The 18,666-nt window shown below is 48.6% G+C and overlaps 1 protein-coding gene across 2 annotated transcripts in view; it reads left to right on the forward strand.

The window, feature by feature from the left end:
* Positions 1 to 18,666, forward strand: part of EPB41L4B (erythrocyte membrane protein band 4.1 like 4B) — a 131,870-nt gene that overhangs the window by 108,088 nt on the left and 5,116 nt on the right. Inside the window, exons 21-24 of one of the 2 annotated variants that reach the window (XM_045562539.1) lie at positions 1,592 to 1,769; positions 4,003 to 4,080; positions 11,184 to 11,300; positions 13,507 to 13,575. In XM_045562539.1, coding sequence (XP_045418495.1) covers positions 1,592 to 1,769; positions 4,003 to 4,080; positions 11,184 to 11,300; positions 13,507 to 13,575 — 442 coding nt within the window. Of the gene's footprint in view, positions 1 to 1,582; positions 1,770 to 4,002; positions 4,081 to 11,183; positions 11,301 to 13,506; positions 13,576 to 18,666 lie in introns of both variants that reach the window. The other variant, XM_045562540.1, reaches the window with a different exon arrangement.

Raw genomic sequence — 18,666 nt, forward strand, 5'->3', positions numbered from 1 at the left:
GTTAATGAAAATCATTAAGAATTTGGAGTCTTTTTCAACTTTAGACAGTATCAGTTGCCTTCCTATTGTGAAAGATGAGCTGTTTTTTAAATGGCCTTTTATGTAAAACTAAATAATAACTGTTTCAGGTGACAATTTTTTAAAATGAGGTAAAAAGAAATTGTAACCCCATTCCTCCATTCAACCAGCTCTGTGACCTTTAGCAAGCAACTTCACAGTCAGCCACTGAGTATCAAATGAGTCTCTGGAAAATGGAGATCGTAACACACAGAGTTGGTATGAAAACCAAATGGACAAATGCGTGTGTAATTGCACTGACCTGCTTCATCCTCGTTCATCCACATACTTGGTGTCGTTAATTTTTCCATGTACTTCAAACCTCACCTATCCCCCTTTTTAGTTATGAATCCTAAATCCTCCTCTTGAGGTTTTTCCATACACAGAATGATCTGAAATCCCCCAGGCCCCTCTTCAGTCAGTCCCATCCACATTGCAGTTGTGTCCTGTGGCCACATGTTTCCCACGAGGCCCAGTGCCATGTTGAAGCCCTGGTTGGGGATCCTGCACTGGTGCCGCACTGGTGCCCTCCTTTCATGGGTCTTTTATTGACACTTTGAGCTCAGCCATCATTTCTAAAACACAACCCCTGTGCCAGGGTGGCTCCAGAAATTCCTCACAGGAGATCCTTTGGGACAGTGTGCCAGGGGTCTGTAACGCCACCCTCAAAGCAGAGAGTCAAGCAGGTATTGGTACAGTAGTGTTCATAGTAGTATTATTCACAATAGCCAAAAGGTGGAAACAACCCAGTGTCAAGTGTCCATCAACAGATGAATGGACAAAAAAATTTTTTAGAGAGTTTGTTGCCCAGACTGGAGTGGGCAGCTATGTGACCTTGAGCAAGTAATTGTTGTTGCCTAGGCTGGTCTCAAACTCCTGGCTAGAGTGATACTCCTGACTCAGCCTCCCCAAAGTGCTAGGATTACAGGCATGAGCCACAGTGCCTGGCTAGGAATGAAATTTTGATATATGCTACAACATGGATGGACTTTGAAAACATGGCGAATGAAATAAATCAGACACAGAAAGACAAATATTGTGTGATTCCAATTATATGAGGTTCCCGGAATAGGCAAACTCATTGAGACAGAAAGGGGAATAGATGTTACCACAGGCTGCAGGGAGGGGACCATGGAGAATTGTTGTTCAATAACAATAAAGAGTTTCTGTTGGCACTGATGAAAAAGCTTTGGGGATAGATAGTGGTGATGGCTGCACAACATTATAAATGTATTTAATGCCACTGAATTGTACAGTTACAAATTGTTAAAATGATATATATCATGTTATATATATTTTATCACCAAAAAAAAAAAAAAAAGCCCCTGACAAAGGGCAGAAAATCCAGCCCAAATTTGCTTTGGTAAAAAAGTCAGCGTATTGGACCCTGTAAGCTGGACATCTGGTGGACATCTGTTTGGGGGACTCCCAACCCCCACCCGTGGCCCACCCACACTCCCTAGCCTCCCTCCACTCCTCACAGCCTGTTTATTATTGTAATGAGCAGAGCTTCATGTGCTTCTAGTAACCGCAGTGATGAAGAGGACCTCCCTCCAGACCTGGCCGAGGCAGTGGGAGTGACCACAGCTACAACCACAAACACCACAACTGCTGCCACACAAGTCTCAGTGCCACTGGCATCCCCCAAGGTCCAGAAAGTCAGCTCGCCTCAGAAGTCAGAAGGCAAAGGCCAGCTGTCCCCAGGGGCCAAGGTATGAGGGGTGGAGGGAAAGCCCCGGGAAGTAGCTGCACTTGCTGGGAATCCCATATCAATTTGCTGGGTAGCATCTGGTGTGTGCGTGTAAACTTTGCATAATCAATTGTGTACACTCGTAAAACAACAGCAGCAACCACCAGAACATGTTTTTATATAACTTGTCCCCCAAATATGAGCCATTTATGAGACAGAGAGTAAAATATAAAACCATGTTCACTGTTTTTTAATTGCAATTTCAGGGATTTCTCAGAGCACTTTTGATTTAGAGTATCATCCCCACATAAGCTATTACCCCTATCGCTATCCAAGTAGATGCGCAGTAGATTGCGTTGGTTTGTGCATCCACTCTGAGGAAAGGCGTGGGCGTGGGGCAGGTGCCCTGCAGGTACATCTGCGCTCCAGAGCCTGTTCTATTCACATGCCTTCTGACTGCTTGTTACTGCACCAAACTGGGGCGCAGCAAAGCCAGAGACTGAAGCAGAGAGTTGTAGCAGGAGAAAGAGACATTTTTATTGCATGGAGCCATGCAAGGAGAATAGGCTTAAGACCTGAACTCCCCGATGGCTTATAAGCCAGGGTTTTTAAAGGTAGGAGTACATTGTAGGCAGTCACACTTGCAAATCAGTACATGCAGGTTATACATTGGCCTGGCCCTAGAAGGCCAGATATCCTGAAGTGGGGGCCTACAAGTCATCGGGTCATTGGTGGATTCAGGGATTCCTGAATTAGAGGAAAGGAATGTACAGATAGGTGTGACCCTCACCAGGCCCCTTAGGGAAGCCTAGAACAAAGAATTGTGGTCAGAGTTCGATTCCTCAGTTCCCCGTATCTGCTTTTTCTGTCTGGTGGGGGTTTCTGAAAAACAACTCAAGAACATATGTGAAGATGCCATCTTCTATTTCTCATAGGGAACCAAAATGCCTTGTGACTCTGGCTTGCTGGGAGGGCCATTGTCCTCATCTGGTTGCCCGTGCACATCTCAAGGCTAGCCGGGTGTCTGGAACTTCCCCTAAAGGGACTCAAGATTTTCCTTTAAGTCCATGCTTGGGGTGGGGGGGGGGTCACCCTGGGTAGGCTCCTAAGAAGTGCTCCATCTCATGCTCCAAAAGAGCAGTCACGTCCAAAGCCTTCATTTCTCCAAGCCTCCATTTCTTCCTCCTAAAAATAGGAATGAGATCTGCTCCCTTGCCCAGCTCATGGGCCGGCGTCAGGTCCAGTGGAGGTTAAAGTGCTTTGCAAACTAGATGCCGGAGGCTTCTGTAGCTTCAGGAATCACAATTCCCGGAGACAGTTAAATAATAACAATCCAGGCCCACCTCCTGCAAAACCAAGGCCAGTCTCTCAGCTGGTCCCTTCCCTGGGTGTTCCTGGAAATAGCTCTGTGTTCCTCACAGGAACCCCGCTGCACCCCTCAGCCAGAGACTGGCCCACACTGAGGCCTGCTTCTCTGTGCATCACCTCCTGGCATTTCAGGTCGGATCCCCCGCCCCCTCTGTGGGGAGCCCCTCTACAGCCTTGTCCCAAGTGTGGACTCAGGCTCCTACTATATGCCCCACACTGTGTTAAAACCAGGCAGAAACATTTATAAAACAGAAGGGAGTTGGGGGTGTGGAGAATGCAGGCAGCATCTACCAAAGGCCACAGGGCTCCCTCTCCTGGCCATCTCTCTCCTTAGGGCCCTGCTTGCCCCAAGTTGACGGGGCTCATTTTTTCTCCCTCAAAAGGCCTTGTGGCTGATCCCGCAGCCAAGACCCCAGAGCAGGAAGACATTTTTCCAAAAACAAGAAATAATTTTCAAGGTGCCACCCACCCACCCCCGATGAAGATCTCTTTTATTGTCCACGTCCGTTTGGCTCTCGGAGGCCAATTGAAACTCCTGCTCCAGGACAAAGTCTTTGCTCTCTCTTTGTACATTCAGGGGACTCTTTAAAGGGTTTTCCCCCCCAAACCAGTCAAAGAGCACTCAGAACACTTAAGAAAAGTTGTTTGCAGCTTTAAAAAGGACAGTTCCCCCACCCCACGCCTACTTGTACTTAGGATATTTTCAGACAAAATTGGGATTCAGTCTCAACATTTTGTACACTGCTGAGCTAGGGGCAATTTTGGGAGACTGGCATGCTGATGAGTTCAGTGTAGAGGAGAGGTTGGGAATCTCTGCCTTTTCTGGAGAATTCTGTTGTCAACCCAGTGCCTTCGCTAACCAGGGATGTTTTTGTCTGCCTTCCTAGAGCCCCTCTGACCGAGGAGGTGCCTTTACCTTGGAGCCAGGAGATCTTCTGATGGATTTCACAGAAGCCACTCCTCTGGTAAACTTCCTATTTTGCTAAAACCAGAAAAGCCACAGACCATAGAAACATCTTGGCAGTGGGACGAATAGACAGAGGTGGGCATTGCTGTTGAGAAGGCTCTTCCTCTTGTCCTGGAGGCTCAAGGGTCAGCTTTATTCCAGGGTTCAGGCACCGTGGGTCCCCCCACCTCTCAGAGCCCTTGAGGGAGGAAGGGATGCTCCCTTTGCTCTGAGGGTGATTGCAGGGGTCTGCCCCCCACCTGCCTACTGCCCCTCCTGGGTTAGAGGGCTTCTGGATGCTCCAGTCTCTGCTTCTCAGCTTCCTGAGCTACACCCTGCATGCCCACCCATGGGGCACCTCCTGCTGTTGCTTCCAGCAATCTGTGTGGTCTGAAGAGCTGGCTCCAGGCCACACCCCAGCTTTCCAGGGCCCTTGCGCTTCCCATCATTGTCAATCCTCTGCTTACAGGTCACGCCTTAGGGATGGTGGCCCTCGTGGGACTTCTGCTGGTGAGAAACCCTTTTTAGGGGACAGAACACCAAACCAGGAGTCACACAGGCCAGACCTCGCTCCCATCTCTGCTCCCCTTTTTGAGAGCCTTGTCAGTGGCTAGTTACCACCCCATCTTCTTTAAAGTAAGGGTGTCATTGTTTGCCCCGTCTGCCTCACAGGAGGGCTGTAAGGATCGCATGAGAGAGAGAGTCCTTCAAGAATAGGAAGTGCCACAAAGATGTCCCAGGTGTGATTCATATTATTAGATGACCCAGGCAAACTCAAAAATGATCTCCTGAGAGTCAACTGTGTGCCTGGCCGTGCGCTAGGCCCTGGGGGTAGAGTGGGCAGCTGAGGCTGGAGGGGAAATCAGGTTGACAAGCGGCCACAGATGAATGAGAGCTGTGTAGAAAATGCTCAGGGAGAAGCCAGAAGTGGGAGTCATTCAGGGCTGGCTTCCTGGAGGAGGAGTGTGGTGGATGGGAAGCATCCTAGAAGGCTTTCAAGAGAGGACAAATGGGGCAAAGTGCTGTCCAGGCTTTAGGAGTTACCGCTGTTCCTGGTCAGCTGGCATAAGGAAATCGTTTAGATAATTGTCCTTCGCATCTGGAGAGTTGGTACAGTCTGAGAGCTTTGAGGCAGCAGCTTTGGATAAACAGCTGAGAACTAACGGTGGGTGACCCCTGCTCCAGGAGCTTTCAGAGTTACCCGGTTCCCATGTTCAAGTAAACGTAGCAGAGTTATTCACGGGCTTCTTGTTAGACAGGTTGCCAAGACTGTTCACAGATGGAAGGGCCCTTCTCCCCGGACTTGCAAATAGGGGAACTTAGAAACAGAGGGCCTTTCTGCATTGCCTCATCACCCCTTTGCATGGATGGGAAACGGAATCCCAGCATGGGGTGATCACACGGGGACCCAGCCGGAGCTGGAACCAGGTGTCCTGGCTCCTCTCCTGATGCTCTCTGCAGCAAACTGGGCTCAATCAGGTCTGCTTTTTAGGAACTTGCCACTTAGGAAAAAAGCAATGCCTGGTGGAAGGGCTCCATTTAAAGCACTCCCCAGACTGGGGAAGCAGAACAAAGGGCATGAAGGAAGGGACAGGCAGGAAGTTAGGTGGCCTGGGCCTGGTGCCACATCAGTATCCCAACTGAGGCCTTAATTCCCAGGAAGGCCTTCTCATGGGAGATGGAAGCCTGAGCAGCAATCTGAGGACATCCAGTCCAGCTGGAGGGCAGCATCTGCCAAAGGTACTTGAAAACCTCTAGGATACAAGCTGAGAGCCTATGAAGGCAAAACGAGGAGAAAGCTGAGTTCCAAGGGCCATGCTGAGGAAAACATGCCTTGCAGGAATAGAAACCAGTGGAGGAAGATCTCTCTGAGTTAGGCTTGTGGGCAACTTCCAGGCTGCTGAAATATGCCATAAGAGAGTCTGTATGAAGTGCTACTTCTGTGGGACCCAGTGTTTAACCCTGTCTGGGGGGACTGGGGGAAGGAAGGGTTATAGTATCAGGGTTTTAAAGTATGAATGGGAGTTTTCCAGGTAAAGCAATTAGACCAAGGCATTCCATGTAAAAAGCACAGCATGAACAAAGTACCACATATTTATTAAAAGTCTTGGTGGATCTGAGAATTAGAGTCAGTTTACCAAAAAGCACACCATGGGTTTGACAGGGGTGATGGGATTCCTTTCAAGACTGCTGTGTTGAAGGTCTAAGCTTGTAGATTCAATTACTTATAGATTTAAATGGTCTTTTCTTTGTCTGAACATAACAGACTGAGATTAGAAAGGAAACAACATCTGGCGGGGATTCAGAGGTCCCTGATCCAAGCTGTACATGCCTGCCAAGTGAATGCCCGGCCTCTGCTTGCACCCCTCTCAGCAGTAGGAAGTTCATTCCCTCTTCCCAGGTCCCCCTGCGGCTCTGTGGGAAGCTCTGCATAGCTCGGGGTTCAGGGTGCTGCACGGCCCAGGCACAGGACAGCTGAGGCACAGCTCCTGCCTCGCAGCTGAAGCTCGCAGGGACTATGTGTTCTCAGGACGAAGCCCTGTTTGTCTGAAGCACAAGTGCTGTACACAGGCCTCGGGGAGAAGCTACCCTGGAGGTGTGGCATTTTGGCAAAAGCATACTCCATTTTGGGCTCTCCCCAGAACCACTGGTTTGACCTTACTTTGGCTTTAGAATCCTGTTTCCGTGAGTGTCAAAGGCCCTACAGAGGAAGAGGGGACTCCAGCAGACTGCTTCTGTCTTTGTCTGGTCCCCTTTCCTCCTCCCAGCATCAGAAGGCAAGCAGCAGCCCTCTCACCTCGTCGCTGGGGTGTTGGGGAGGGGTCTGTGTCTCACAGGACAGTTGAGGAGAGAGTGGACTTAGGGTCTGGGGCTGGGAAACCTGCTCCTAGTCAGGCCTCATTAACACCAGTGTATCAGCAACCAGGCCTGTCCATGAGCCAGTGTGCTGGACACCAGGGGAGAGGGCTGCAGAGGGGCCTCTTTATCCTCTGCAGGAAGGAGCCAGAACCAGAGGGCAGCCCCCATGCCTGACTTGTGACCAGACTTCCTCAACCACCTGGACCCAGCCTATGACCTGGAACCCTTCTCTGAGACCCTCTCATCCAGTCCCTCACATACACACGGGGAAACCAAGGCCCAGACAGGGGCAGACACTTGTCCCAGATCACCTAGCAAGTCTATTTCAGAACCAGGACTGGAACCCAGGCCCTGGACTGCTGTCCAGCCCAGTTGCAGATGGCCTGAGCTGGGATATGTCTCTCTTTGCCCGTTAGCCAGTCCCCCAGTGGCAAAGCTGGTCAGATCCCCCGGCCACAGCCCTGTGCTGCACAGCCCAGGCGTGAGGGGTGTGAGGACGGGAGGTGGTCAGGAATCTTGGTCTAAAAGACTCAGCCTGAACAAGGCACAGTTCTTTTGCTGCCAGCCCTGTGCCCTGAGCCTCTGGCTGCTCTCTCAGGGACTCCCATCAGGATTTCCCGTCAGAAGGGCAAGCAGCACCTTGCAGGCCAGAGTGTCAAACTTCCCAGGGATATTCATCTCACAGGCAGTGATTGGCAGTCACCTCCCAAGCTCCTGGCCTGTACGTCCTTGTGGCGGAGACTCCTGAAGTCCTTGTCATTACTCCAGCTCCTCAGGCCAGTGCAGGAAGGACAGGGCACCGGAGAGAGAGGAATAGGACCAGGTTTTCTTGCCTTCATTCAGCAAGGTTCCACCAAGTCACTATCAGACCTAGTGCTGCCCTTGTGGCCCGGTCTCTGTGTGGAATGATTTTCAAAGGAGCACAGTCCAAAGAGCCAATAGGATAATATTAATAAAAAAAACCCAAAGAGTAATATAAAGGTTCAATCTTTCACTGGCATCTCTCAAAAACCATTAAAGAAAATTAAGCTAACACCTCCTGGTAATACATGTTGAATCCCCTTTTGCCTCCGTTTTCATTTTCTTGCATCCTGCCTGACTCCAAGGACTTTCATTCTCTAACTCTCCATGAAAACATTCTTTTCAACTTTGCTCTTGCAGCATTTTTCCCCTCCTTTTCCCAAACCTTTTCTTCTCTAATCTCCAACTCTTTTATGAGATAGCTCCATTTGCAGTCTTAAGCCTTGCAACCTTTGCAGCTTGACATCTTCCCGTTCCCGGATTCAGCAGCCGAGTTCACAATCAGGTCTGAGTTTCTGCCTGGGATGTGAGAGGTGGGGCATGAGGGTGGAAAGGAAAGGAGGCAAGTGAGTCAAGACAGCACCCGCTTTCCATCTGGAATTTTGTTTGGGGTGTGAGTGTGAGCAGGTGCACGGGGTATTGGTGTTGATTGAGCAAGGGAAGTTCAGGGAGGGTACCTTTATGCAGTAGTAAAGTTGGCCCTAGGAACGGAGTGCAGAGTCCTACGCCCCACTCCAGGTCTGCCATGCCAGCCTCCCTCCCCAGGTGACACAGCCCGTAAACACCTATGCCTTTTGTGTTCCTGACTCTCTCTTGTGGGCCTGCCACTCTCTGATCCCTGTACTTCACTCAACTGCAAAGCAGAGCCAATCGAAACCCAGGTCTCTTCTGGCCATGGCTTGTTAGTCAAGAGTTCATGTGTCAGGGAGGACAAGGGTCTGGCCAAAGGAAGGCTGTGTAGGGCATAGAAAGAAGAAATGTGTTCCCATCTGGCTCAATAACTTAGTTTTCATTTTGAACCTTATTCTACCAGCAGTGCTAAAGCTTAATCTCAAGTCAAATCATGGTGCCCCTTCTGTCTCCCTGTGGTTTCATCTGTTTCCCAGAGCACAGGGAAGTGGAGAGAACCCTGTTTGGTCCATGATATCATCTGTTTGCTGATACATCCAGTACACTCTCTGCTTCTTTCATGGCCCTTTTGGGTGGGAGGACATCACTGCACTGCTGGGTGGGATGTGTGAGTCCCTACCTGTTGGACACCATTCTGTCCTGGGACCATTCTGGGGCCTACCACCTCCTCAGCTCTGGTCCCCGCTGCTCTTTAATGTCCATTCCCAGCCTCAGCCCACGGAGAGAGGTACACAGGGCCCCTTCGCTCAGCACTCACTCTTGCCTGCCCCTCCTCCCTTTCCCTCTGACTCTTCTCCCCTCTCCTCAGACTGGTAATCTCCTTTCTTATCTGGATGACGAAGAAGCCTTATACATTTTCCTTGTCATTTATCTGTGCCAAGAATCTTTCTGTTCCCCCAAGAGTCAGATTTTGAACTCAAAAGCCAAGTATATATAGAAGCGTGTAGCTGCCTGGATGTGGAAGGGACCCAAGGAGGGAAGGAAGTACCAGGAGAGAGAATAAAACGGTATTTCAAAATAATCTCCTATTCCCTGTGTTATCTTATTTCCTTCTCATTTACCAAAAGTCCAGAGTGTGGGAGCCCCAGGGGTGTCCTTTTGCTTAGGTTCAACCAGATGCATATTTAGAAAGGTCAGAAATGCTTATGTGATGGATCAACATGTCTTTACCATGGAAGTCCAATGCTGGGCAAAGCCTTAAGCCACTTACTATGTTCTGCAATTAAGACCCTGCTAGCCAGTACACATTTTGGCCTCTGGGCAGTATGGCCATGTTTCTGGGTCATTTATGCCAGTTTTTATTTTCTTCAAAAAACATAACTTGAGTGCCTGCTGTTATAAACAAGGCCAAAGGCCCACTGCCCTGGGATCCCAGGTGTGGCTGGTTCTGGCTGGAGCATGGATGCCCTGGGGCACTGGTAGGAGCTGACCCTGGTAGGTGGGTGGGTGGAGGAGCTTCACACACTACCTTGGAGCATGCGGGATTTATCCTGAGGACTACAGAGAGCAGTGGGAGGATTTTAAGGAGGCTGGTGAAACTTAACTGCAGGTGACTAATATGGATTCACTGATCTCTGAAGAATGGATTTAGAAACAGTCAACAAGAGGGTCTAGAACCATGGATTTAGACTTTGCAAATGCAATTTCTGCATCTCCCAAATTTGAATAGCAAAACAAGGCTGTTGTGAAGACCATTGTGAGAAAATGGTTGTAAAAGCCCTTTGGAAATTGTCCAGGACTGCGCGATTATAAAGAGGGCAGAGTTAGGTCAATTTGAAGGAGGCAAAGAGGCCTGCAATTTTCTTGATCATTTTTCAGTGAAACTTACCCAGGGGCTGCATTTTGTTCTTCCCTGCAGGATGATAGCAACTATTTAAGGAAACTCTCTTAAGCTAAAAGATGTGTGTATTTGTTCTCTGGAGTGAATGTTCTCTCCCTGACCCCGAAACTAACCCTGTCAGCAGCTCGCTCTCCTAACATCAAGCATCCTCTGTCCACTATCCTCATCCTCACCAGTATGAGCTGTCAGACCTTCGCTAAGCAAGCACATGGTGCTCTTCAGGGCTAGGGGGGGGATCCCAGTGTATCCCAAATGATGTGGCACTTTTCTCACAATGCTTGGTATTTTCCAGCTAAGCAGCAAGGTGCCCTAGTGCCAATACGAGGTGCCAAGGCCTGGGCCCAGGGGTGTGGGAGGTGGGTCTGGGCCAGTCTGTTTTCTGAAAACATACAACAAAGAGCCAAGACAGATGAAATCCTAAACTACATGTTCGTCCCCCCAGTATGTTTCTTTCCTGGTGCTGTCTGTTGGGCATCATTCCCCTACACACCGTAATGCGTGCCCTTCTTTAGCAGAGTGCGGAAGGGCACCGGGCATGGGAGGAAAGTGCTCAAGTGTGTGCACCGCTCACATCAGTCCCATGGCTGACATCACTAATTCATCACCGCTGTCTTTCTGGCTTGGCCTGGGCAATGCTTCAGAACCCTCCACAGCGTGCCAGGAAGCCACTACCTGTCCTGTGTAGTCGGCACAGGGGACGGCCTCTACCTACCAGTCCTGGGAATGGGGTCTTGGCGTGTCATTCTGCTCAGACAGTGGAGAAGACAGACCAGAGCTAGAGAGGAGGGCTGAGAGAGGAGGGGGGAGGGCTGGACCAGGAGCCAGTTGGCCAGAGGCTAGAAGCAGGCTGTGGGTGAGGCTGGCTTGAGAATAGTCTGGAATTGCCAGATCCGTCTTGCACTGTTCTTTCTCTCCTTTCCCCTCCCTTATCTCCTCTTCCTCCTCCCCCTCTCTCACCTCCTCCTCCCCTTCCCTCCTCTCCTCGTGAGCAGGCAGAGCCCGCCAGCAACCCCCACTGTGCCCACTCTCGCTGTTCTCCTCCACTCTCTCTCCCCATGAAGGAAGAGACCACTGGAGTTTGCATGTACCCTCCAATCAAAACGAGGCTGGTAGGTACCCTGGCAGGGAAAGGGGCCTGGCCAGGAGAGGTGAGGTGGGCAGGAGCCCACCAGGCGAGGCGGAGGCCCGGATGGGCGTGCAGGAGTGCCAGACCTCAGAACGGCTGGCTGACAGGTGCTCTCACTCCAGGATGGGTGGAGAGTTTGGAGTCCAGCCGGCTCTGGTCAAATTGGGCCACTCGGCTGTGGTCCCACCCCTTTACCTCTAGGTCTCAAGACCTAGGAAGAGTTTGTTTTCCTAGAATTTTGATGATCATAGATGCTTTTCCCAGAGAGAAATATATGCTTTGGTACTCACCAGGTGGACTCTTAAATTGCATTGCTATTGAAAACAAAAATTTTTAAATTTGTCTTCTCCTGCCGTTTATCAAGCTAACGATATAACAGCAGGGCTACCTATTCATAACAACGTGAAAGGAATCACCTGTAATCCCAACCTAGCACAATTTCTTTTTTTTTTTTTTTGCATGGTTCCTTCTATTTATTCATAGCCTTAATAATTTTACTCACTTAAATCATAGTAGCCATATCATCTCCTGTTTTTCCCTTTTCACTTAATGCTGTGTTGTTTCTATCTTGTTCCTGTTACCACATTCTGTGACTGTTTTTATTCCATTAAGTGAATGGTCCACCGTTTACTAACAAATTCTTTACTGCAGGACATGTGCTTTGTTTCCGGTCTGTCTCTATCCCAGAGAATGCATATAGCTTTTTGCATCAGGTATTTTATTTTCTTAGGCTAGACCCTGCTGTATTAAATACCGTGACTTTGGCTCTTACTCCCTTTCTAAAGTGGTGGTGCTGGCAGCACCGTCAGAAGAGAGTGAATATGCTTTGCCATAGCTTGAGCGACACAGAGTATAATTGTGGGAATATATTTTGTTTACAGCAGGTATAAAATAATTCTTTGGGTTGCTTTTACCTTTCTTTAATGGCAATAATAAACTATGTTTCTCTTCTTCTCCATGGTGGTCTGAGAGTCTTATCTGTATTCTGGCAATTTTGAGATGTTTAAAGAGATTGAAGAGATTTTGGGGAACAGGAGCAGGCTCAGGCTGGACATCTCAGTGTGCATTATAAGGACATTGTTATCCCCACGGGTTGAGACCTGCTCCACCCGTTCAGAAAACCTCAGCCAATTCGGGTCTGGGCTAATGTGTTCTTACCCTCCCATTAGAGCTGCTCAAGAGCATTGAGTAGCTCTTCCAGGGTCCATAGGCAAGACCCTGAGAGACATGAAGGCTGCTGCCACTGAGCAGTGGTGGCTTTGGTGTCTTGACTGCCACCCTCTGCCAGCAGGCGATACAGTACAGATTCGCCAGTAGGTGTGCAGGCAGCTTCTGTACCTGGGGACTGCAGACAAAGCTAGTGCCAGAGTCATTGGGCCCCTGGGCCTGCTGGCATACCCTGGGCAGGATTGAAGAAATAAGTCCCCCATTACCAAGGCCTCCAGGAGGCCAAAGACAAAATGACCAAAGAGAAAGAAATGCAAGCCAAGGGTCTTCTGGCCACCACTACCTGAGCAGGCTGTGTATCCAACCTCTTTTAGAATAACTCTGTGCTATAGTTACCCCCAGCTCCATGCACTGTGCCTTCTGTTTCCAAGGGCCACGGCGGCAGGATTCTCACATGCCTCCATGGTTTCCCTGTGGTCTCCCTCTATTGCCCGAAGTGTATAGGGAGTGCAACAACTCAAGTGATTAGACAGGGAATACTTTCTGGCTTAATTATCCCAGCCCCCTGGTACCCTGTGAGAGACTGTGTCCCAGCACGTGACTTCTCGGCAGCCTCTGGGCCATTCCCCACAGCTATAGAGAAGCTATTAGAAGCCACCCCAAGCACCTGTGGCTTCTCTTATTATCCACCCTCATTGTGGCCTTTTGAGGGTCATGCGTAGGACCCAGCATGCTTGGAAGGCCCAAGCAGACCCAGTGAGGGGAGTTCCAGGGCCAGGCAAGTGTCAGGTCTTTGACTCCAGCCTGTCATCCCTGCTGGGCCCAGCCCTACAGGTCAGCGCTAGGCACACGATAGAAATACCAGCCAACACTCCTGAGGGACCCTTTGTGGTCCCCACACAAGTGGTGAAGGCTCTGGAGGGGCTCCCCGATCCTTCAGTTTTAAAGGTGCTCTGCCAAAGATTTCAAAACTTTGTTCTCTAATCTGAAGGTAACCCCTTTGTCTTTCTCTTTTTTTGAAGATAAAAACATTCCCAGCTGATCCAATGAACCCGTTTCCTGATCCTTTTACCACAGGACCACAGTTTACCGTAAGTAGATCCAGAAACCAGATCTGCATTTTAAAACATTGCTCCTGTGTGGTGTGCTTTCCTGTGATGTCAGACAGCAATGGCAACAGCTGCTTTTGGTCGCTGTTGAACTCTGTGAGGTTGGGAAGGAGCTTGGATTTGGGGTCGCCTCTTTTATTTATTTTATCTTATTAAGGTGAGATTTACATAAAATTAATCATTTTAAAGTGACAATTCAGTGACATTTAGTACATTCATACTGTTGTGCAATGACCACCTCTATTTGTTCTAATACATTTTCATCGCCCCCAAAGAAAACCCCATGCCCATTAAGCAATTATTCCCCATTTTCCCCTTGCCTCTGCCCACTGGGAACCACCAATCTGCATTCTCTCTCTACGGATTTACCTAGTCTGAATATTTCATACAAATGGGATCAAACAATATGTAACCTTTTGTGACTGGCTTCTTGCACTTAGCATGTTTTTGAGGTTCATCCACATGGATGTATGTATCAGTACTTCATTTCTTTTTGTAATTGAATAATATTCCATTGTATGTGTAGACTGCAATTTATCTCTTCATTTATTGGTGGGTGAACATTTGTTTTCAATTCTCTCTGGTTGGCTCTTGATAATGGTGTGATCTTAGATAAGTCACTTTCCCACCCTGAGCACCAGCCTCCTCTTATTTAAAGTGGAAATAACAGGCCGGGCACGGTGGCTCACGCCTGTAATCCTAGCACTCTGGGAGGCCGAGGCGGGAGGATTGCTCGAGGTCAGGAGTTCAAGACCAGCCTGAGCAAGAGCGAGAACCCATCTCTACTAAAAATAGAAAGAATTGATCTGGACAGCTAAAAATATATATAGAAAAAATTAGCTGGGCATGGTGGCGCATGCCTGTAGTCCCAGCTACTCGGGAGGCTGAAGCAGTAGGATCGCTTAAGCCCGGGAGTTTGAGGTTGCTGTGAGCTAGGCTGACACCACAGCACTCTAGCCCGGGCAACAGAGCGAGACTCTGTCTCAAAAAAAATAAAAAATAAATAAAGTGGAAATAATAACAAGAATATCCTCCTCGTATCCCGTTGAGGCAAAGATCAAAAGGGACCAAGCGTGTGAAAGTGCTTTGGCAACCACAGAGCACCCCGCTGATGTCAGATTGTTGTTTCTCAGCCCTGGAAGGGCAGGGTGGTGTCCTGAGTAAGAACAGGTAGTCCTGACAACTGGCTTCTTGTCACCACACATCTGGGTGTCACTGGGCAGCTTAGTTAAACTCTGCCAAGTGTCTGAATACTTTTAAACATTTAAGTAGTGTAGTTTCATCATCTGCAAAATGAGAGTTTGATGATTTTCACGCTTCTTTTTAGCTGCTCATCTCATTCTTTAAAGGAAAGCTTCCGCACAAACCCACTGGATAATGAGCCAAAGTGGGGAGTCCAGGGTCCACCCCTCCTTCCTCTCACCCTCTCCTCCCAGGAAGCAGAGTTTGCAATTCCTAGAACTGTACCACCTCTGAGGCTCCTTCCAAAGGGTTTCTGTGCTATCTGGGGCATCTGCAAAGTGGGCTGTGGGTGGTCTAGGGGTAGCTGTAAATGTGGTCTCATGAGCTGGATGATAGTTACTACCTGGCCTGGCTGCAGCCAGGTGGAGAGGGAGGGAGTGAGCAGTGGCTGATTCAAGTTTCACAGGATGAACAGAAGTGGGAAGGTATCCAGCAGGCCAGGCAGAGGAAAAAAACAGGTTCCTGGAACAATCCGTTTCTAGGGTCATGAGCTGCTTCCAGCATCTGCCTTTTAAGAATGAGAGGGCAGAGACACAGGGACTGTGCCAGGATGTTAGATGCTGTTGCCCTGACACTCATTGCGGCCCCCTGCGGTGTTGTTGGGCACAGCTCCCCAGCTAGAAGCTCCGGCTCCACCTCCCTCATTTGGCCATGGTGGGGCACTCTGGCCTTCTGCCCAGCCTTGGCAATGCTGTAAGACACTCAGGGAAGCCCTTCCTGAAAGCTGGGGGCCAAGACGGAGCAGGAAGCCAATGGCAGAAACCACACTGGGACTTTTAAGAACTGGGCAAGAGTGGCTCGACGACAGCTGGAGCAGGCAGAGGGAACGGCATGAACCAGAGTCCTGGGGCGGATGGGGTCATCACACATTCAAGGGACTGAAAAGCAGGCCAGGGGACTCGAATGCCAAGAGCATGGTGGGGGTGGGGGATAGTGAGAGGAGGAAGGAGACATACGCAGGGACAAGCATTGGAGGGGCATGACAATGCTTGGCCTTGTAGACCACAACAGGGACTCTGAGCTCCATCCTAAGAGCAACAGAAAGCCTTTGCAGGACTTTAAGCAGGGCAGTGACAGGGCAGGTGCACTTGGAAAGGATCCCTGTGATCACAGTGGGAGAATAGTTGGGTCCAAGCAGAGTGGATTCAGGACAATCCACTCTGTGGTTTAAGGGAGAAAGGGCAGAGAGCTTGGCCCAGAGTGGTTTTGCTGGTGGAGGTGGAATGAAATGCACCCATGGGGGAAACATTTAAGAGGCTGGTAAGGTATTGGGTTGGATGGGGGAGAGGGAAGGTCAGGAGTGGTTCTCAGATTTCTGACTTGGAGAATGTGTTTGGATAGTGGGTCTGTTCACTGGGATAAGTAAACTTGGAAGAAGACTGTATTGGGAGGGATAATGAGTTTTTGACCATGATGCATTCAAAACGCCTTTGAAGCATCCAGGTGCCAGCAATGACAGGGCAGCTGGATAGCCAAGTCTGTAACTTGAGAGAGAGGACTAGATGGGAGATCATGAGTAGGGAGTTACTCACAGCTGCCTGGTAACAAAAGCCAAACTCAGGGGCTTCAGGCTCCCAATTTTTTCACTCCCGTGTGTCATGGTCAAGCTTCTGGCCAAGGTCAAGACACTTGAACTTGCTGCAGATTCAGCCTCTCCCTCTCCATAGGCCTTGACCTGTCCCGGCCACAGTCACAGGGGAGCTTAGGAGCTCTGAGGAGCTCTGTACAAAGCTGGTCTGGCAGTTGATCTAGCATTGACCTTGGGGCTGCTTTCAACAACTGAGTTCCCTACTTGATCCTGAGACCAGTTTCTACTTTGTATTCAGGCCAATTAGCTTAGTCTCTGCAATATTCAGCTGAGTATGTTGGTGGTTCCATCTAGGATGAAGGCCTCTGCCTGGCTATGGCCAGATCTCTGTCCCACATGCTTCTTTCTAATTTGGGTCTGTCCCTGTTACCTGCTTTGTCTAGCGAAAGTTTGTCCATTCATTTATTCATCTCCTCATTTAACAAATACTAAAACTTAGGACTGAGTTTTAATAATATAAGTAATTTTTACTGCTGCATCAGGGGCATTCTTAAGTGAAGCCAGTGTTTTCTTTGTTTTCACTTGGAGTGCATGGCAGTGAGGAACACAGTGACTTAGTACAGTTTGGTGCCACTACCTTGATTCATGCCAAGGCCGCAGCACTTTTCCCACCATTGCCTTTCTACCATCCATGCAAATTTCTCTCTTTTTCCAGGAATAATAAAAAATAGCATCAAAAGGCCTACCCACACTCACTTCACTGAAGCAAAACAGACCTTCTTATTCTTGTATCAGGCTGGAAAGGCTAAGCCATGCTTTGAAATGGACACATTGAGCTTCCTACTCATGCTGCATGACTGTTATGGGTGGACTGAAGGCTCTGCTCTGTGTTGCCCTGTTTCCAGAACCCAGGCTAGTGGAGCAGTTGCATTCCATGTAGAATGTTGCTAGTCCCAGTGGCAGAGGGGAAAACAAAAAAAGAGGTGACAAGTGATATACTGGCTCTTAAATCTTTCAGCAGAAATGAAACACAGCACCTCAGCCCACATTTCATTGGCCAAAGCAAGGCACATGGTCATACCTAACTTCAAAGGGGGCAGAGGAGTGTGATCCTACCTTGTGCCTGGAAGGTCGTGAGCCAGAATTACCTGGTGAACAGCACAAATGACTACTACAGCCCAACATTTGTGAAAGCTTTTTGTGGCAAACATCACATACTAGACAAATGTATGATGCCACTGTATATATGACATGCTGACATGCTGGGATGCAGGTATGACATGCTGGGATGGCCTTATTGAGGTGGCACCTAAGCCACTAAGAAGCATCTTTTCTAGAAAGTCAAAAAATAAATTTCTCCAAATTCAGTGTCAAGAACTAGCATGAAAAATCAAGTTATAAAATATGTAGGTGATATTATCAAAAGGATATAAAATAAACAAAAACTATGCATAGAAAAAATACCACAAGGGCCAGGTGCAGTGGTTCATGCCTATTATCCCAGCATGTTCGGAGGCTGAGGCAGGAGGATTGTTTGAGGCCAGGAGTTTGAGACCAGCCTGGGCAATACAGCGAGACCCCATCTCTACAAAAAATTTAAAAATTAGCCAGGTGTGATGGTGTGCAACTGTAGTTCTAGCTACTCTGGAGGATCGCTTGAGCCCCCGGAAGTTCAAGGCTGCAGTGAGAAATGATTGGGTCACTGCCCTCCAGCCTGAGTGTCAGAGGAAAACCCTGTCTCAAAAAAAAAAGAAGAAGAAGAAAGAAAAAATACTATGAGTAAATATACTGATGACAACAGTAAGGGATTATGGAATTTCTTCATTTATCTACTTTTATATACTTCTAAGCTTTCTATATAAAAGTAATAAGCATAATTTGCTTTGTAATGAAAATGACAACAATAAACTATCTTCTTCAAATAAGGCAGTATACTCTAGACCAGTAGTTCTGAAACTTTACTATGATTCCTCCAGAGAATCATCTGGAGGTCTTGTTAAAATCTGTAACGTTGGACTTTATCCTCAGACATTCTGGTCCCAGAGGTCTTGTGTGGGGCCCGAGAATTTGCTTTTTTACCAAGTTTTGAGATAATGCTGATGCTGCTAGTCTGGGGACCATACTCTGAAAACCACTGCCCCAGTGATGAAAAACACCAACCATGGAGTCAGCTAACCCAGGTTTTGAATACTGTGCTTAACACTTTGTGACCTTGGGTGGAATACTTCTCTGAGCCTGGTGTTTGGGGTTTTTATTTTCCCCCATAAAATCAGTTCTTTTTTTTTTTTTTTTCTTTTTTGAGA

The sequence above is a fragment of the Lemur catta genome, chromosome 10 (genome assembly GCF_020740605.2).
Source record: "Lemur catta isolate mLemCat1 chromosome 10, mLemCat1.pri, whole genome shotgun sequence".
NCBI classification, from domain to species: Eukaryota; Metazoa; Chordata; class Mammalia; order Primates; family Lemuridae; genus Lemur; species Lemur catta.